Source organism: Patiria miniata, unplaced genomic scaffold (genome assembly GCF_015706575.1).
Source record: "Patiria miniata isolate m_02_andy unplaced genomic scaffold, ASM1570657v1 HiC_scaffold_28, whole genome shotgun sequence".
Lineage (NCBI taxonomy): Eukaryota > Metazoa > Echinodermata > Asteroidea > Valvatida > Asterinidae > Patiria > Patiria miniata.
Window position 1 is genome coordinate 7,121,726 of NW_024037067.1, and position 22,177 is coordinate 7,143,902.

General features: G+C 41.4%; 1 protein-coding gene across 1 annotated transcript; it reads right to left on the reverse strand.

Moving 5' to 3' along the window:
* Positions 1-397: 397 nt before the first annotated feature.
* Positions 398-21,065, reverse strand: LOC119734766 (60S ribosomal protein L3-like). Its single transcript, XM_038208318.1, has 9 exons — positions 20,958-21,065; positions 10,053-10,245; positions 8,583-8,751; positions 7,712-7,847; positions 4,106-4,292; positions 2,637-2,899; positions 1,743-1,838; positions 1,011-1,130; positions 398-621 (listed from the first exon to the last, which is right to left on the reverse strand). The coding sequence occupies exons 1-9, from the start codon at positions 20,958-20,960 to the stop codon at positions 574-576; spliced, it is 1,215 nt and encodes a 404-aa protein (XP_038064246.1). The 5' UTR covers positions 20,961-21,065; the 3' UTR covers positions 398-573.
* Between the last annotated feature and the right edge of the window lie 1,112 nt (positions 21,066-22,177).

The following is a 22,177-nucleotide window of genomic DNA, read 5'->3' on the forward strand; positions in this document are numbered from 1 at the left end:
AAATACTTGAAATTGTTATACCTCTGTCTTGAATACTGTATTTTCATTGGCCTAGAACGATCACGTGTTTAGTTTATAAAAAGTCATAGCACACTCCCTGTGACGTGATATCCCACAGGGAGTGTGCTATGACTTTGTGCCTACGGTACGTATGCGTTTCACACGTAAAACGCAGCGAACTTGCAGACTATCAGCTGTTTCGAGCACGCGACATGCATGTGAGTTGCTGTTAGATTGTCATGATTGTTGTGCTTACTGCTGTTTGTTTTCGTGATTTTTACATCAAAATCAAAAAAATCCAAAACATGTAGGTATAACAAACAATTGTTGACTGGTGTGATGTGGGAAATGACGTTTTGAACACCCTCCGGGTGCATAGCACGCTGCACCCCTTGGGTGTTCAAAACGTCATTATCCCACATCACACCAGTCAACAATTGTTAATTGGCATCTGTGTGACATGCTTTGAAACTATAACGCATTGAAAAAAAAAACAAGTTTGTAAAGCTGTGGTCCATGGTTGGTCTGAGAGTACAGGCAGTGTTGCTTGTCATGTGTAGCATGGTGCCGTCTCTAGGCCATAGCCTGTTCAGCCTTGATACGATCCTTCTTGAGTGGGCCCTAAAAAGAACAAAAAGCGGGTGGGAATTAACATTGGAATCTCAGTACACAAGCTGGAAAGACCATATTTAGTGATAGGCCACCCCAAATTCCTTGGAAAATGTTTTAAAATGCCAGTTTACATGTAGTTGGCTTTCCATACTGTATGGATTTTCTTCAAAGAGGAAGATTTTGAGGACAGTTTCTGGCACAAGAAAAAAAAAGTTGCAGTGATAACAAGGAATTTTGTGAAGAGTCTATGCCAGTGTTGACTCTTCACAGAAATTCCTTGTTATAACTGCAACTTTGTAAACAGGATGTTTCAGTGAATGATTGTTTCATTACTGGATTGATCGTTTTGTGGGGTAGTACTGCTGAAAAAGTCCCGAGTCTATTCTTTGGTTAATTACCATGAAAGTTGCCTTCTCCTCGTGAGTCTGGAAACGGCCATGACCAAACTTGGAAGTGGTGTCGATGAATTTAAGAGTGATCTTCTCCAAGGCCTTACGCTTGGTGTGCACCAGCATGGACTGGGACAGAGTAGAGACAAATGAAAAGTGTCAGTAAGGAGAAAAATCTATCACTTGAAAGGCTTTTAAGCATTTGAACTAAAAATTAGTCTGACAAGGAGCAATACTTGAAAAAAATAATCTATTGAACTCCTGTGATTTGACTAGCAAAAATTCAGTTGAACTTTTGTTTCTAAAACACAGCTACATTGAAATCTTTTGTGGGCATCTACATGTATGTAAGGTTACTCCTAGTTGTGTAACATGCTTAACAGAGGGCATACGATTTTGATAAACGATTTGAGACATTTAGTAGGGTACCTAATGAAACATTATCAAATCATTTCAAATACTGGAGATATATAAACTACAACTTATCTCTAACATGAGCATGATGTAGATCAGCATGGTATCAGAAGGAAGGCAGCATGGAGCTTCACCAAGGGATTGGTCTGAGTGCCAGGGCAAACTGGCACAATCCATGGCTTATCATCATATAACCATATAATTGCCATCACTTTGGCTTTATGTGCATTTATCATGATTTTGGACAAACTACGATGCTGTCAGAAAAGCAGTAATCTACATCTTGGGACTGAATGGCTTGCTGCAAAAATACAAAGCAGGGCTCACCTTTCGGAGCGTTATGACGCGCTTCTTGGGTCCCATGATACAGCCCTTCAGCATCAAGAAGTCGTTCTTGACCTCACCATAGTGTGGGAAACCACCCTGTAAGGGGAGAAATGATGACAAATTTGATTATAGGATAGCAGTTCTGCTCTAAGTGGAACTACTGAATGTGCTGTAAAAACTAAATAAAAGAAAGTAACATACATTTTCAGACCTATATTTATGCATGGCTGAGCAAAAATTACACAAGGTCCGGCCCAAGACCTTGACAAAGTGCATCCTACGAAATCAGTAATGCACTTTTGCCATGTAACCTCAATCCTCCAAATTCCTTCACTTTGGCAAAGAGGATTTTAAAGGATTCATTCAGGGTGGTTAGGGTTAATGAACCACAGCTTACCCTCGCCCTGTATGCTTGTTTCTTACATTTTTTATAATTTAACTGAGTATCGTGTATTTTATTCAGTCGGGCGGTATCTTCATGTTCCACTCCCCATGTCTGATGAACCAGGATCCCTATAATGATCGGGGCCCATCTCTAGAAAATCTAGATGACGTATGCGTAATAACATCAATTTGAAACCTGAATGTCGACAGGATGAAATCTTAGCTGGCAAGAGAAAGTGGACATTGATACAAATACATCACACTTCAATCAAACCCATCATAATAACCACAAATACTTTTTTCTGCTATTATCTCTGACAACACCGAGTATACAGCATTAACAGAAGTACGTTGGTGAAGAGGTGTCCAACATACAGCCATAACAAACCTGTTACCAAGCTTTCAGCAGCAGATTCATTCTGGTTCTACAAGCATGGGACACAAAGCAGCAACGTGAGCAAGCTCACGAAAAAGTACTGTTAGGACATATTTCCAATCGAACACACTCACCATTGGGTTGATGCTCTTGTCAGTGATGTCAGAATCAGTGGCTGCGTTGTTCTTGGTCAGCTTGCCGTCTTTCATGTGGTAGCCTTCTCCGACACGGTAGATCTTCTTGTTGACCTCGGTACGATGGTGATAGCCCTTTTGGCCGGCACGGGCCACACCGTAGCCGACGCGGGCTGGATGCCAGGCTCCAATGCAAGCCACCTTGCGCAATCCCTTGTGGGTCTTACGTGGCAGCTTTTTAGTACCCCAACGGGAGGTCACGCCTGGAAAAAACAAGGAGAGAAAATGATGGGGAAGATCTGTTCCATTTTTCTTAACTACTCTTGCAGTTAAAACTGAAGGTCCTCAAGTTATGCAAACGATGATCAGGAGGTCCTGGGTTCAAGTCCCACCCCATTGGTTTTTTTTTTAACTCGGGAAGTAACACACCGAGTATATAGCGTTTGTACGTCGGTGAAGGGCAAAAACTTAATATTGATTTACATCTTAAATCCAGGGTCTTCATTTTATCTCCGGTGTGCCAAATCATGTGACCCTTCCTTCCCCTCCAAACCAGAAGTGCCTTATAATTTGAAAGTGGAAAAAAGATGTGAACTTGCTTTCAACAATGATAGTTTCTGGCGAGGTTGTACTTAACGAAGAAAATACCAGTGCCGTCATAAAATGTTAGAGCGCCCTCTAGTGGCAGGTTGAAAAATACTTAAAATGAATAACCAGTTGATGTGTGTGACGAAGTTGCTAAATTCACATCATAATGAACGTATATAATCAGCTTCATGCGAAAAACAAGTTCAGGGGGAGAAAGATTAATGACGTGACCAAACCGGAAGTTACAATGTGACGACACATATGCTTTCATTGATCCAAAATGTGTCCACAGAACCGATGATTCACTCTTTAGGCCAAAAAAAAAAAGTCTCCGGTTTCTGGTATGCACTCGCGTCGCCGTAGCCATGCGCGTCGGCAAAATGAAAAAGTTTTTTTTTTCAATGAAAGATGATGTCTCAAAACCGCCAAACTCACTGGTTTGACTGAAATCCTGCTGCTGCTCAATTTTTACGTGTTTTTAGATTGGGTTATGGTCGAGAATAAGCTTTATGTGGCCTCTCTGGACTCCCATATATTTGCACTAAGTTTAGTCAGGCACCATTTGCAGTCATCAGCCGACATTTGAAGCAAAAAAATCAGGTTAAAAAAAAAAAAACAACGTGTCGCCGCACCACTGTTTGGGCAAGCTCCATACCAGAAACCGGAGACTTTTTTTGGTGGCCTTATCTACAACTTATTATGAATCTTTGTAGATGAAGTGTGGAAGGAAAACTGGGGAGGCAAGGAAACAACTGCAAAGGTCCTCCATGGCCCCCTCCTTTATCACCGCCACTGTTCACAAGACTTTCTACAATGTGTCCAATTTTCAATAACTGTTAACATATAGTGTGAACATTGAGACAAAATGTGCTTGTTGTTACCCTTAAATCCTTTGCCCTTTGTGACACCAATAACGTCAATCATTTCATCCTGAGCAAACACCTCAGTGATTTTGGTTTGCTTCTCCAGGTGGTCCTTGGCCCAGTCCACTTTGTCGGCAATGCTTCCACCATTCAGCTGCACCTCCATGATGTGGGCCTTCTTCTGACGCTGGGTCATCAGCTTCATCTGAGGGGAAAGGCAAAGGAGAGAAAAAAATGTAGCAGAAATATTGATTGGAACAGGGTTATTACCAAAGGCTGTAAGTCAGCGAGGCAATAAAGCATTGTTACAAAAAGGCCACTTTTAAGACAAAGAAACCACACAGAACAGGAAACAAACTAGAGGTCGACAACTGCTCAGTGAACAGAATACAGGGCTTTCCGGCATTTTACATTTAACAAAAATATATATTTATGCTTTGTTTGTCCATGTGTAGTCATGTTAATATTCAATTTCATGTTTGAACAAGGTTTGATAATTCACTGGCTGTTTTGGATTACCCCAGTAAGAGTTCTAAATGAGTGATAAGTCAATAATATGATCAAGCCTTGAAATGAGACCAGTCATGTCCACGTTCTATGTTGAATAATGCGATTGAGTGAAGTTTAAATAAACATGAGTAATCGCAATACAGGAAATTCTCATCAAGTCAAATTTGGATAACTCGAAACTCCGTTTATCTCAAAGTTAATACTCCATACACCGTAGAAGTGTGGGGTCATGTGTAGTTCAGAGATGAAACTGGCATATGGCAAAAAAATCAGAAAATATGCCGAAGAAAAATACGTGTCCGAAATCTGGGCCGCGCTGCATTACACACATGTACATGCATGTACAATACACTACATGCCCAATTTCCGGACACCTACTCCTGCTTTATTTTCGATTCAAACAAAATTTTACAATGAAAAAAAATGGTCAGTGTTTTCATTGCATAAAATGCCCGAATTACGGTTAGAGTAATGGAGTCGTCAATAAAGAAGTTCACTTCTTACTTGAGAAAGTCTAGGGAAAAGTCCGAAAGACAAGGCACCGTTCACGGTGCTTCAATCATGTCCATACATTATTCAACCACACAACTCCACTACTCCACTTGCATTCATACGTGGGGAAAAATCAGGTATTATCGTCTTTCTCTTCTAACAAATGCCAGTGAAATGTTTCGCTAATGCTCTCTTCGCTATCCTCGAGATATTCATCACGATTTTTAAGGCACTGTATTTCGTATAACTAAATTTGAAACCTCCGAAAATCGCACAACATAATGGTTTTATCCACTGGATCGTTCACAAGGCTACCCGTTCGGGGCCGTTCCCGACCGGCCATGTGCTAGCAGACGGTACGGTGCGGTACGTACGCTGGTACTCATTGCGTGCAGTACATGCACGCACGTGCGACACAGTGATTTTTCCATGTCGCCTGTCAATGTTTAACCTTTTGTCCAGCCGGAGAAGGCTCTGATCAGTGTTATGCCCTGTGTTTCTACCATTGAAATACTCCAATAACGACTGGTGAATGAGATTAAAACTGCGTTCGCGATGATTTTAACGTGCCATTTCCATCGACTTTTCTTCGAAATTATGATTGAAATAAAATGACATTTTGTGAGAAAAATCCTTACTAAATCAAATTTTGTGGGACACACTGTAAAAAATCGGAAATTTCGTTGGAAAATTCAAAAAGTCGGTTTTCCGATTAAAATCGGAAAAGTTTCATCTCTGGTAGTTGTCTCCAATAGTGATGTGTCCATACAATGTCTCGCCCACCATTGTATGGCAATAGTTCTTTTACAATTGGAAACAAGACTCTTGAGAGTGCTATTTCGATTTTTATGTAAGGGCCCCCATTTCCAAAATTTAAGTTGTTTTGTGTGATAGCAAAAACTAATAAAAACTAGAGGTTGTAGGAACAACCACACGGTGTTGGGCCATGGATTACCGCAAACTTTGCCACACACATCAACTCAAAATATGCATGTTTAAATCCATGTTTGACTTTTCAACATGCCGCCAGAGGGCGCTCTAACATTTGATGACGTCACCTGTAATATGTTTGTACAGTACTGCCTAGGCAGACACTTACATTGCTGAAAGCAAGTTCGCATCTTCTGCCAATTTCAAATAATAAGGCACTTCCGGTTTCGAGCGGAAGGAAGGGTCACGTGATTTTGCACTTAATACCAAAATGAAGACCCTGCAATATTGTATCGATTGCCATAAAGAACAAAATCAAATCTGTAGCGGTTGATTTTACATTGATTTTCAAAGATTAAATCTAGAAATCTTTGATTGCTTGTAATACAATACTTGATGACGTCATTATGACGACATTACCAGAAACCTCCAGAGCTATATTTACTGTGCTGTATACAACCAAATCTTGATTATATCTATCACGGTATATTTTCTAGCAATTTTTTAAGATTTAAAGGTCTTTTTATTGTAACTTCCAGTCTGATGACGTAATCGCGCACAGGTGTATTTTGCATTATGGTCATCATGTACATTAATTTTGAAGTGATTACCGCAAACTTCGCCACAGACATCAAGTGAAAATGCGTTTTTGACGTTTTTTAACCTGCCGCTAGAGGGCGCTCGAACACTTCATGGCGTCACCCATTACTTTTTTTGAAAGGTCAATCCAGGCAGACACTTAAATCGTTAAAAGCAAGTTCATATCTTTTTCCACTTTCAAATTATTAGGCACTTCCGGTTTCGACCGGAAGGAAGATTTTATGCGCCCAACATAAAATGAAGATCATGTATTACCATGTCGATTCCCGCAAATTTCAGGTTCCGGTCTCTCACGGTTGATTTTATTTGGAATTTCAAAGATAAAATTTATTAAACTTTCGAGTGACGTCACGTGACCCATGATGGCGTCATGATTACGTAATTGCAAAAAAACCATCTGCGGTGGATTGGGCATTCATGTATTGACAAATGAACTTCATATATGTTTCCATTTTTCCAAACAGTTCTGGAGAAGGATTTGCTGAGAAAATGCTGAGAAGAACAAAAACAGTAAATTCTTACAAAACCAATAGGTTTTGGGCTAAAGCCCAAACACCTAATAAACTAGACATATATGTTTGTAAGGCATAAACACAAGGCTGTTTGAGTATGCATGTATGTGAATTGAAAGCTGACGCTTGCTAAATAAATAGTAACGCCATAATATACTCATTGATCAAACTACTGTTTTTGTCATTAAAATCCCCCTTTACTTTACTTTACACAATATGCAATGATAATAATCAATTCTGTCAAAATACCATTAAAAAAAAAGGAACCATCTGATCAAGGCAACCTGGCCTGCCGGTTGTCATGGTTGTTTTTTCCTGACCCAAATCCTTATTGCACATGTGTGGTATTACTGGATAAATAAATGTTTTACTAGTCATGACTAGTCAACTAGTCACGACTATGTATCGCAACTAGTTGCGACTAAACATTTTCTAGTCGTCCGGGCCTACTTTATTAGAAAACTACATTCCTTGGAGTTTGTGGTTGCTCAACCCTGTAGAAATGCGCATACAGTAAATTAGAAGACATTTCTTTGTGCAAATTCCGAGGTGATTTGGAGGGTGAAGTAGAGTAATATACCTGAGTATGGACAATGACACGGATAACCTTGCAGTACTTCTTCAAAGTCTTGAAGTCCTTCTCGATCTCAGCCTTGCCAGCCTCATCTGCCCACTTCTTAGAGGTCTTGGTAAATGCCTTTTTCTTGGAGCGGTACCTGGGTTATGCACAGATGGGAGCGGGGGGAAAAAAACGGGGGAAACCTAAAAATAGGGGCAGAGAATTCTAGGCTCTCATCACATGTGACTGGCAGACACATGCGAGTGGAAAGACCTAATGAGGCTCATCCAGTATCTGTGGGATAAGGAGCGGAGCCTTACGGGATGCCGTTGGGAAGGAGATGGAGCACAGGTCAGGGGGACGGTTCATCGGCTTGATGTCGAGAGGAACCGTGAACATTTGGATTGCTCTCATCAGCCAATGGCAGAGTGGAGAGCAATGCCTATTTTTTCCCTAGAATTTCATACCATTTGTAAAAAGTTAAAAAAAAATATGCACCACTGCAGCATAACTTTGAAGGAAACAACACTTTTAAGATACAACTATAACACATTCTGTATGGTCATACAGAATTTAGGACCGGTAAGTGTCTCCGAAACATTCTTTTGGGCGACAAAAATGGGTTAGTTTCTTGGTAAGTCAATTCTGATTTTATAAAATTTACATATAGGAAAAAATATTCATCATAAAACAAAATCATATTTTGTTCTTTAACATGTCTAATTATGTTTTTAATCTTTTAAACCCCCTACAAGAACATAATGGAGCAACCTCTTCTTATCCATCAATAGTGCAGGTGATGTGGTACAAGTACATGTATGCCTGGCAAGAACTTGTAATGCGTGTTATATCTGATATATCGACGGACCCGAAATGAAGTAAAGGAACTTACCAGTTCTTGTAAAAGCGACGTTTACACTCATCACTCAGATGCTCAGCCCACACTACCTTGAGGGAACGCATCCCACGGGGAGTCTCAATGTAGCCCACCACACCAACCACCACCACGGGAGGTGTCTCAACAATGGTCACGCCCTCCACTACTTCCTTCTTGTTCATTTCTGGGGATTGTGAATTGTTAAACAGAATTTCCAATTAAAGTACCAGAACATTCACCCTCCTGAATCCTCAAATCAACCAGATGCTTTTGGAGGATTTTGGAGGATTGAGGATGTACAATGTATGCCTGTTTAGTGCCCCTTGATTTTGGAGGATGCTTTGTGTCAAGGTCTTAATTTGTATCTTGTGTTGTTTATGCTTAGCCATGCATACATGCAGGCCTAGATTATACTGGATATCATCTGCACTGCCTCAATGTATTACAGTGGATTTTGAAGGATTATGAAGGATTGGAGCAACAGTCTCCCCTCCACTCTATACATTTAAGAAATAATATGGGCACTCGCATTGCCCCCCCCCCCCTTTGCATGCCTCTTCATGGGTGACCTCGAAGAATGCATGCTCGCAACAGCACCTATTTAATGATGTACAGTCAACTCTCGCTATTAGGTTCTCCAGAGGATTTCCTTGTATTATCGTGAAGCTTGTCTCGTGCAGAAGCCATTTTCCGCATGATCGTATGCACCTACAACATGTAGGTGCAAAGCAGGTGTTTTCTTGAAATGGTAGAGTGCTTTGCTGTCAAAACTGTTGTAATGTATAACATACTAAAGTGAGATGCATAATTAGTGTCTAATATGTAGCAATAAATGTTCAATACAATAAAGAAATAATGGGGAAAAAAAACCAACTGACTGACAATGTGCCAAAAGGGCATCGAAATCGTCAAGCGATGTCAAAGTGACCACGTCAACATCATGAACATATGAGTACATTATAAAAATTAGCTGGTAACCATTGCCAATGCATTTTGGACCATCTGAAAGTCAATGGTTGTGACTACCAATGCCAAAAGGCATTGGTGACTAGTAGCACTAGATGTACGGGCCTGGAGAACACAGGGTGTTATTGGCACATATTCCAGTCCCTGATTGGTCACTTACACATCTGCCAATTAAAACATTTATACAGATGGGGGGGGGGGGAGTGGTTGGACTAATCATGGAGTGTCATTCAAACCAGAATACCAGATGCCAATGCTGTTGTAAAAAAAAATGGAGTATTACGGAGATATGTCCATGCCGCACTGCCATTAATAGGCAACACTTCGCTATTGTTCCCAGTAACCCACCTTCCAAAACATTTCACGAAACAATGCATCGGATACTGATATACATGTATATTGATAGTGCGAAACAAATTAAAAAACAAAACTACCCAAAACAAACTGGCACTTATTTTAAAAATCAATGTTGCACTGGAAATGTAAATGTTTGCAAAAGCTAACAGAGAGGGTACTTACTGGATCCAGGTCGGTCTACTGTACGTACTATGTGGGTCATACCAGCCTTGTAGCCAAGGAATGCTGTCATGTGCACAGGCTTAGATGGGTCATCCTTAGGGAAAGCCTTGACCTTACCACGGTGACGGCGAGAGCGCTTTCTAGGCAGGAAGCCCAGAGAGCCATGGCGTGGTGCCGAAAACTTGCGATGAGACTGTAGTGGGAAACAATTAGAAATTGCTCATGTGTCACATTGCTATTATATGAACAAACTAGATTTCTAATTGGGAATGGGGTTCAATGATGGAAGGGATTAAGGCCACACATGTACTTGCACAATCAGGAAACCAGGATAAATATTTCAAACCTATTATCTCTTATGGGAAACTTCACCCTTCTGGTTTAGCAAAAAATAACTTTTGCCCGTAGGATTAGCATCCACAAGTGAAATACCCTTGAGGTAATATAGCTGTGCGGGGATAACACTCCAATCACAGATTTGTTCTGTGTGACCACAATACTTACTGTGCACTATTATACAAATAATGAATGTTTGTGAGTGCAATGGTAAGAATAATTTCATGAGGTGACAGATGAAATGTTCCATTCCACCCGGCTTTGCCTCGTGGAATGGAACATTTCATCTGTCACCTCATGAAATTATTCTTTCCATTGCACGAACGTGAAACATTCATTATTTATTTTATATAACACCTGAATAAATCCTTGTCATCTGATTGGTTGACTTTTAACAGCCAATTTATTCAGGTTAAACACTGTTTGAAAGTTTGACAAGGAAGTTCATCACATTTAATTTATGCAAACTGTTGTACAGATGCTGTACAGATGCTAAGATACTCTCTCACTCATGTACACCTGAGCTGGAGACGCTATTAACAGGCATGCAACTGGGAATTTAGAAAAAAGCGAGTAAACTCCAAACCATGCAAGACTTTGTACAGTGTTTTCAATTTGTAATGGCATTCACGAGAAATAAAACACAAGGAAATCAGCGGATCTGAGGCAAAGTTGCAGTCCTGTATTAATCAAATGCAGACCATTTTATTTTACCTCAGGAATTTGGTTCTATTCTACTCTGTGCCACTTATGTGCCCCCCCCCCAGATGCCAATGCTAAATCTGCCTTGATCAACTTTCTGCTATTATTACGCAACATGAAAACAAGAACCCTGGATCGATTAGCATTGTCCTTGGCGATTTCAACCACACAAATTTGAGAAAGGGCTTGCTCAAGTTTTATCCACATGTGATTTGTATGACTTGCAATGACAAAATTATCGATCACTGCTAAACTACGATGAAGGGCGCTTATCGGTCTTTGAAACGCGCTCCTCTCGGCAACTCAGATCAAAATATGGTGCATTTAATTCCTACTATCGACAGCAACTGAAACGCGAGAAGCCCACAGAATGCTTTGTCTCTCAGTGGACTGATGCCGCCATCCAGTGACTCCAGGGCAGTTTTGCATGCACTGAATGGGGCATGTTTGTTTGCACCTTGATGAGTGCACTGAGGTCACTATGGATTAAATTAAACTCTGCGAGGAGATGGGCATTCCAAAGATAGCGATGAAGAGATTCTCTAATGACAAACCCTGGTTTAATCAGACAGTGCGTAACCAACTTCGTGCCAAGGAGGTTGCATTTATGTCCGGCACTGTTTCAGCCATCAAAAGGGTCAAGTATGATGTTCTTAAGGCAATCAAAGATGCGGAGCTAAGATATCGCAACAAACACGAGGATGATATCTCTGTCACTAACTCCAGGGAACTATGGAGAGGTTTTAATAAAATTACTGGATATAAACCAGATACATATCATACAAAGGTAGTGTTAAATGAAGAAATGCCAGTCTGTAAAATCGGAACTTAAAGTCTAATTGGAGTGAAATATGCGTACGTTTTCGTAAAATCAAACGTGTGCATACATCATGCTCAAGATCCTTGACTTGTGCTGCATGTAGGCGTACCGGTATGTACTGTATGCTTTTCAGAAAGAAAAACTTGAACCTCGCACTTTTTTTTTTTTTTTAAGTTAAACCGTGTTAATTGATTCATAATCAATTGAAGAATTGGAAAGGGTTGCATACACGTGCACAAACCCTATGAGACTGGTCTGAAAAATACCAATCCAAGTGTTTACTCAGTAGGCCCATACCTCAATATTTTCCCTGCTGCAAATTTGACTTTTTAGGACATGTTTTCACTTTCTGATGAGTGACAGGTCACTTCAGGGAAAACTTAGTGATGTCCATGTACGGAATTCTTCCCGAAGAATTTTATAGGCAAGTCTAGTTCTCGAGTAGTATGTACAAAAATGTACATGTCTAGTAATAAACAACACTTTTGTGTACGATCATATGGAGGTGTCTGCGTTTAGATATAAAAAGGTACATGTAGTAATTGATGGTTTTCAAGGTTTTTTTCCCTTATTTCCCCCCCCCCCCCCCATAAAAAAACATTAGAGTAGGGCCAAATAGGGTTGGTAGGGTATAGGCCAAATAGGGTTGGTAGGGTATTATCAGAAGCAGAACTTTTTTTTTTTGCCTAATGTATTAACTCTACACTCCAAGAAAGAACAAATAGTCTCGCTGACATTAATTCAAATACATACGTATCCAATGTTCACTTTATTTCAAATACATGTTATGTATCCAGCACTTTCTTGACTTTTATTAAAGTGAGAAAAAAGTAAATGTTTTGGAGCATATTTTTTTAAGGGGTCGGTTTATGCATGCTTGGTTTGCATTCAGTTACGGAAAAATTTTCGTACTGGATCACCACTTTTTTCAATTAATTTTCAAGTGCCAAAAGTTGCATCCGTTATGGTTATTTCCTCCACTTTCCCTCCTCTACTCTCACCCTCTCCTTTCCTTTATTCCTATTTATTAATCAGTCACTTACTTCTTCGAGATTCGAACCTCGGACTCTTGCTTGAAACACAAGACTTTTAACCGCTAGGCCGTGCACGATCGCTGATTGCAATGATCAATCTTTGGACGTACAGTAAACTCCGGCTAAACCGGCACTCTCGGGACCCGAGAATTTGTGACGACTTACGCGAATGCCAATAATATGCTATAAGTCGTCATTTTGCCGACTTACATGAATGGACTTTTGCACACATGATTCATTGCACTAATTGGCTTCGATTTACCCTGGATTATTTCCTTAATGCTTGAGTTGAATCCAGCAAATTAATCCTCGAATTGTATCATCACGTTTGGGGTATTGATAGTGGAGACCACGATACATGTGTACGTGCACAGTAACGAATTAAATGCGTGCGTACCGGTCCGGTATATACCACGCACGCATTGACTACAGCATTAGTCATTCAATAAGACGACCCCCAAAATGGAAAGAGCGCGTGCGTACAGCCTAGACATGCTAGAGGGGGTACTGGTATTGATATGCTCACAATGCATATGTATGCGATGTATGCAGCAAAGATCCTATAGTGCCGAGTAGTGGTATGCAGTACAGGGTTCTCCCGAGGATTTTTTCAAACCTGTGGGGGAAGTTTTGTTGTGATTCACCAACCTGCGAAGCCACGGCGTGGGGTTCGGGGCCCGCTTAAGGGACCCGAAAAATTTTGAACTTTAGAGGCTCTCTGGTGCATTTTAGAGCAAATCTGGGGAGTCTTTAAGGAAGATTTTTCCTTAAAATTTAGAGGAGATCTTGTGATATTTTTTTGTAATTAGAGAAAAAAAATATCAACGTTTTTAACTTTAAAAAAAAAATCAACATTTCAAAACCTGTGTTAAACCTTCTTGATCTAGAAAGTATGGATTATATTTACAAGCAAGTTTCAAATTAAGAAATTACGGTGAAGAAAAAAATCACTTTTGCTTCCGACTACATGGCTTTCAAAATAGCGTCGGTAGGTCGGAAAAATTATTTCGCCATTTTTTTGGGCTGCTGATTGAATCATGGAGGAATAAAAACACATGATTGAATGGAGCATATTGAACAAGGAATCATGTAGTTTTGTGCCTGGATTATTTTCCTTTGCACCACGAAAATTATCAAGACTGACCATCAGAAGTGATTAAAACTTGCCTCACCTAATTAAAAATATATTTGAGGAGGTTGATTCCACTATGCTTAACGTACATCGATCACGGCCCCTGGCACTGCCAACATTCAGTCTGGCCGGCCGTACATCGCGCAGTATCAGTGTGCATTACTGCACTGTGTACGGCCCTACTGCTTCTAAGAAGCACGCTACGATGTTTCGCCACAAGTTCGAGCTTTGCAATCTCGTCATTTTAATGGAAAATACATACACAGAAAATAAAGATCACGTTCTGTGAATTAATGTGCAGAAATTCTCTTTCTCCATCGATGTTTGTTTGGTGTTTTTACGATCCAACTTCGGCCGACATCATCATCATGTATGCACGCACGAGGCAGTAGTCACTGGTTCCGGTCCTTCATCATAGCATTGATACTGTTAGCACGCGAAGGGAACCAGTGTACCGTGCTGTATGCGCTAATATATAGCTGGCGGTTGACGCGAAAGACCCGTCATAGTGTGCATTTTGATCACGCATGCATCAGAAATGCGGGATTTTTGTCAAGATTTTGCATGTCAAGATGAAATAATGGTGTATGAAACGATTATGTTGTGCATTTTAATGGCTTGTATAATAATTATATTGTGCGTATCGGGGGCTGAAAAATGTGATCGGCATTTTTGTCGGCGTATCGGGCCGCAATTCCAGCGTATCGGGCCGATACGCACGTTTGTACGTGGGGAGAACCCTGCAGTAGGACACCCTTTTTCGACACCGATGTATGCAGCGATCATGAGCCGTGCGAAACCACTTTTCACTCGACACTTTGCCAACCGCAGTACAGGAAGTCGATGCCAATGCGTGATTTGTTGAATGCCGACTTACACAAAGGATTTTGTAATGCTTTTTACGGAAAGGGGACCGAGAGTAACACGACGACTTGAGCGAAATGGCAACTTGTAAAAGCCGACTTAGAAATAAAAAATTTAATGGAAAGGCATTACGTACAATCGGGACTTTTGTCAGACGGCTGACTTGAGCGATTTGACGAGTTGTACGATGTCGGTTTAGCCGGAGTTTACTGTATTTGAAGTACCCATTGAAATAAACTAAATATTCATGAGAAAATAAATATTCATAATGACGTATTGCACTATCATTGGCCAGCTCATGCGTACCGCTGTCTTCCAGACATGTCAATCAGTTTTGACCGGCTGCTTCAACTTAGTTCTGCGCGACGTTTGCATCCAAAATGTGCTCTAAAAACACATTTTTCCTATTTTTTTTTCGCATTGCCGAAGCCTTCCTGGATTCCTCCTGGGTGACATCTTTAAAGGCTAATCAGCTGCCTTTTTCAGATGTCTAATTTTCGTGAAATTTCATGTTGAAATTTTGATACGCAAACATGTGCAATCAAATCTGGAAATTTCACACAAAAAAAGACATCTGAAAAAGGCAGCATAAAATTTGGGCGCAATTGCAGAATACCCCGCCACTCACCTATCCCACCTCGTATCCGGATACGCGGATACAGAATCACGCTTAGATGCTCAACCAAAACCACACGCGTGTGCCACCCCGTATCCCAGTATCACTTCCCGGCACCTACATGTACTTTGGAATTGGACGTTTTTCCCCAAAACCACAAGCGTGTGCCACCCCGTATCCACTTCCCGACACCTACTTTGGACTTCGATGTTTTCCCCCCAAACCACACGCGTGTGCCAACCCATATCCGCGTATCGACTTCCCGGCACCTACTTTGGTAATCCTTACTTTTAGGACCCCGTTCCTATATAGGAAGGGAAAGACTCACCAAAACAGTTGACTAAATGACACTCAAAATTGACATTCTGATACTTCTTGACACATCTGAACAATTGGCAATGACACCTTCTTGAATATCAGCAGGTTTAATTTTGTGGAAAGAGGGCAGGACTTTGATTTATGAGGGAAACTCAGGGGTAAAGGACGACGATGACAACCAGAAAACAGACTCAAAAGCCAAGATGGCAAACGTGAAAGCTAGATGCGATGAAAGCTCGATGCTGATTGGCTGATAAAAAATTAACATCTTATTATTTTTTAGTCTGGTTCCCAGACCAAAAGATTGAGGAATAGTAAGGCTGCATCCGAATCAGCTGTCTAGAGCTAGGTCTAGGTCCGCGCCCATTGAAAATACGCGGGGACGCGCTGACAATAGACGTAGCCGTAGCTCTGGAAGCCCGTTTCGGACACGGCCTTAAGAATCTTTTGGTCTGAGAACCAGACTAACTTATTATTTTTAGTCTGGTTCCCAGACCAAAAGATTCAGGAGTAGTCAGAATCTTTTGGTCTGGGAACCAGACTAATTAATTTTTTTAGCAGCCAATCAGCATCGGGCTTTCATTATGTAGGGCTTTCACGCGTGTGAGAACTACAACATGCACGTCTGACTGCGAAAAAAGGTAGGAAAGTCACATTTTCTTCGAAAGTGCTTTCAAAACTACAACTAACATGAGTTTATATGAAGAAAAAAGACTGCTTTAGCCTGCAAAAGTCACTTTGGTACTAATCAGTCATTTGCAAAAGTCAGTTTTGAACAGAACTTGTAAAAGGTGTCCTAAAAGTAAGGATTACCCTAGTCCGAGTAACTTGGACCCAACTTATCGCCTTTTTTAACATTTGGACATGGTCTGGCGATAGTGGGGTCCAAGCTAATACCGCGACCTGGACAACATCATCCTGTCACTGTCCCAAAAACCAACATTTTCCAACAAAAAACATCAGATTTCACCTTCAAAACTGCCTCCAAATGACTAGATATGCCACCTGAGGTACAAGTAGACATCGATAATTAAGATGGTTGTACTGAAGTTTACTTACGATCCGGAAAAAAAGTGAAATTTTCCGTTCATTTCGGAGAGCTCCCCTTGCGATCTTGAACACGTTAAATTTCCGATCGTGTTTAATGTTTGAACGACGCGATTTCTTCTACATGCCCAGCGTACATTCGATGGTCCCCCGTATCCCGAGTGCGATTCCGTTACCGAGCGCGCGCGATGCATCGATTATGATAATGAGTCACGTTTGTAAACACATACATGTGCATTTCGAACTGTAAAAGGGAATCGGGAACCAGCTTGAACTGGTACCCACCATAAAAGCTGCGCTAGTTCCCGACTCCCTATTATCGTTTGAAATGCACATGTATTTACAAACGTGATCCAGTCTACTCATTATCATAATCGATGCATCGCGCGTGCTCGGTAACGGAATCGCACTCGGGATACGGGGACCATCAAATGTACGCTGGGCATGTAGAAGAAATCGCGTCGTTCAAACATTAAACACGATCGGAAATTTAACGTGTTCAAGATCGCGAGGGGAGCTCTCCGATATGAACGGAAAATTCACTTTTTTTCCGGATCGTAAGTAAACTTCAATACAACCATCTTAATTATCGATGTCTACTTGTACCTCAGGTGGCATATTTGGAGGCCGTTTTGAAGGTGAAATCTGATTTTTTTTGTTGGAAAATGTTGGTTTTTGGGACAGTGACAGGATGATGTTGTCCAGGTCGCGGTATTAGCTTGGACCCCACTATCGCCAGACCATGTCCAAATGTTAAAAAAGGCGATAAGTTGGGTCCAAGTTACTCGGACTAGGATTACCCCTACTTTGGACTTAGACGTTTTTCCCCTGCTCCCCATTCAACTCACGTTGTCTCTGCCTTCGTTATTTTCCAACATGGATATGGATGCTTCGTTCTCAAAAATATTTTCCTCCGCTAAAAATAAAGTCCACCCTGTATCCGCTTCCTTGCACCTACTTTGGACTTAGATTTATTTAAGGTAGTGTATATTTTGCCGGAGGTAACGCCGGCAAACTAACGTTTACTAAAGGTTTGCCGGCGGCATCCATATCAACAGAGGGCGCTGTACTCTTTAAGATAGGGCTGAATTATAAATATGTATTAAATTCCCACCAAAGTTGTGTAGCACAGTTGGTGCAGTGGTTAAGCAGAAGCTCTTGTGAGTGGGATGTCCCGAGTTCGAAACCTGACCCCCGCCACAATTTTACTGTTTTTTTTCCCATCCCCAATTAAATAAGAATATTCTTCTTATATTATTTTAATATGAAATTTTGAAATGTAGATGCTCTGTGGTGCATTTTAAAGCCTCCTGGCATGCCTGGGCCAACTATTGGTCGAAAATGTTTTGCAATTTATGCATGTTTTTAAGTTAACTTTTCCTTCATATTGGCTTGAAACTGCCTAAATGGCCAACTTGTATATGAAAACTGGGAAATTCGACCACGTTTTCCATATTTTAACTCCTTACATGCCTTACTGCAGATGATACATATCGTCATCGCGTGTCCCGGCTTCCGATCGAGTCGCCTAATTTCTGCCCATTAACCATGTGTTCCATCCAAATCCATTTCCACGGATTCGTAACCTGAGGATCGGTCTTGTCAATGTCCGTATCAAACTCCGAACCTCTTTGGATAATAACACATTTGTGTTGCACTGACATCTTGCGGAATTTATAATGTCAAAATACGTTCGAAACATTTGAAACGACACACTAACGTACGTATCAGCATGCAGCGGAATACACGTACGTACACGTACGTACACGCAGCAAGCAGGATGCGTGCATGAAATGCACACATGAACTTTGCCCCGCATGATGCCCTCTACCGGCGCCAATTTACTAGTCTTATTTCAAGGCTTTATATTTGCAACAAGACGATGTTTACAGCGAGTAATTGTGGAGATCATTGCATGTCACTACATGCATAGACACAGGTACGGCCGCAAAGAGTCCCAACGCGCTTCATGGCGCATGTGTGAATATTCATATTTATCTGCAGCCAATCACAGCGCAATGACTGTTGGTTCCCCAGATGCTGTTTACATGTTGTACACATGCCGTACGCGGCTTCGAGCTGAAAAATGCATGCACATGGCATCGTATAGTACACACGTACATGCACATGTACGTACATGTACGTATGTACAATGTACATGTACATTGAATACTCGCTTGCACGCACCGTATGTTGTAGAGAGCGGATCGCGTGCGTTCGGCGGCGGCGGAAAATAAAATAAAATCAATGCTTACGCGCGGGGGAAAAAGCGGGGGGAAATCTGGACCATCGGAAGAAAAAAAGCGGAAAACAAAATGTGGCACGCTGAACAAAAAAGCGGAAATCCGCTAAATAGCGGAGATTTCACACCCCTGGTTAATACAAAAATACAATGATAATATTGGCATGGAGCCAGACTAAAATTTGTCACCTGAAAATGTTTAAGTACAAAAAAACAGTAACTGCGCATGTTCAGTGCATATCCGGCAAACTAACGTTTACTGAAGGTTTGCCGTCTCCGGCAAAATATCCACTGCCTAATAACCCCTGCTCCCCATTCAATTCACGTTGTCCCTGCTGGCCGCATTTCTTAATACAGGGAAATAGCGCCCTCTTTAGACCCTCCAGCGCTCAAATCCACCCCGTATATTGTATCCGCGTATCCACTTCCCGACATCTAGGCCCTACATGTATACTCAGACTCCCTATTATCGCGGCATCCCTATTATCGCGGCATGGGAAATTTCTCTTTTTACAGTGTCAAAACTCCTTCAAGTGGCGATTTTTATCCAGTTCACCGGTCATCAAGGATTTTCTACCGAGTTGTATAAAAAGGACGATTAAAAAATGTTGTGTCTTTCGGGACTTTTAACGATTTTAATAAATATTAACGTTTTCCAAAACTTGCAAAATTTTCCCTCACCGTGTCTGCTAAAAGGTACCGTTTATATTTTAACATAAATCTTAAATTGCGCTCTGTCCATGAAAGTTCCATTGTCTGGTACCCATTCTTCAGCTGCAAATGTAAAATGAAGTCGAACGACGATATTTGCAGCGCGAAATCGTAACAACTTTTACGGGATCAAAATAAGCACCGCGCGTTAGCGAAAATAAAACGGCCAACCGTGTAAAGTGAATGGCGCCCTCAATCGCCGATCAGTAGACTTGCCTCAGGGATTTGTGTTCTCCTTTCGGGGGAAGGGCAGGGTCTTAAGAAATCATCCTGCAGACATTTTGTCTTTAATCAACTTGAACGTTACGGGGAAAATATCAGACTTTATTCAGGGGGTGTTTTGGTCAAACATAAACTATGAACAAAAAAGTTGGGATCATTATAAAAACCACTTCCCGCATACCGCGATAATAGGGAGTCCACCTCCGTTCGCACACGCCGCACATGTCTATTTTCACCGGCATCGTACACGGAATAAAACACACCACCCGTCAGATTTTTTTATATTAATTTAAAAAGGAAGAGTTATACTACACATAAGACAGGACAATTCTGGAAGGTTAGTGGGCAATCTCTATTTCCGAACGAGAAACGTGATAAGTACCGCGATAATACGGCGTTCCATCCTACTTTGGACATTTCTGCAACATTTTCCGACTGCGTAGCCATTTATTTTTAGGGGGTAATTTTCGCGTGGCGGGGTATTCTTCAATTACTCCCTTTTTATAACATCTTCATGTGAGAATAAGTGTTTATAATGTATCTCGTGTAGTAAATTGATTTTATAGCAGATGTGTGGTTAAATCTAGCAGATTTGTGCGGTAAGTGCGTCTAGCAGAATTTTGCCATAACTTTACGGTCACCCGGCCTAGTTGTAGGGGTTACTGACCATGCTGCTGAAACGTTCGCATCTAACATTACATATTTCTCCAAAATATCACAGTTTTAAGTCTTAACGGTGAAAAATAAAGCTCCTTACAGTAACTATGAAGGATGATATTATCCATTAATGTATTTTAAGTGAGAGATGGCCAACCATAAAGGTAATTTTAACCGATTGAAATCCATCAAAAATTGTATTACCATTCTCGAAACTCGTCTTCTTGCGAAAAGGACCAATATACCCGGCCCCCGAAATAATGTGTGTCAATACGTACGTACGTACGTACGTACATGTACGTATAGCCCTCGGAGTCGGGATGCCAGATATATTAACGGGAACGAGGCAACTTCGTCCCCAGGGCGTCGAGCAGTACGCGCCCATGGCTGCCAACTCTCGCGCATTGAGCGTGAGACTCACGCATTTCAGGTTTTATCATTTCAACACCATTCTACACAATAAACTACGGAAGACGGATAGTGCCGCTCAATGAGTGTGAATATATTTTTTTTGGTGCGTGTGAAAATATTTTTTTTTGTATAGCGGCCGCCACTTATTATGTGGCGGCCGCCAGATAATAAGTGGCGGCCGCCACATAAGTCGTCATAATAAGTGGCGGCCGCTGTACAAAACTTTTTCACACGTACAAAAAAATATAAAAATATATTCACACCTTTATATGTGGCGGCCGCCACTTATTATCTGGCGGCCGCCACATAAAATAGTGTGAATATATTTTTTTTTTGTACAGCGGCCGCCACTCATTATGACGACTTATGTGGCGGCCGCCACTTATTATCTCGCGGCCGCCACATATAATAAGTGGCGGTGTGGCAGGTAATTCTGTCCCCCGTGGTAAATGTGTCCCCCCCGGACAGATCTACCGGGTCGTGACCCGGTAAATCTGTCCGGGGGGGGGGGACACTTTTACCTAGGTAAATCGGTCCCCCTGCACGATGTTAAACGTGTCCCCCCTGGTAAATGTGTCCCCGTGCAACGTCACAAGTCTAGCACCCAGACTGTATATTAGTGAAGTTATTAACTGTTTTTGCGCGGCGCCTTGCTAAATTCGGGAATGGTGCTTACGTCAAAGCACAACTCCCGTTTTGATGACGACTTCGGGAGCGAACGATTTGCATGGTGGGCGTGCGCGCGATACCGCACCTACGGGCCGCGCCAGGGCCGGGGACGGGGACAACATTGCACAATTCTCCTCATTGAAGTCCGCCATGACAGTCACACGCGTATATCGGCGGCTGATGCGCGTGCGCGCTAGCGATAGGTTGAGTATTACTACGCGTGCCTTCTTGCAGAAACATAGATCAGTTGATTAACATCTAAACGTTAATTTCATTTTGATAATTATTGATGAAGGGTGGAAAAATCTAAAAATGTATACCTGTGCGCTGAATTTATTATAATA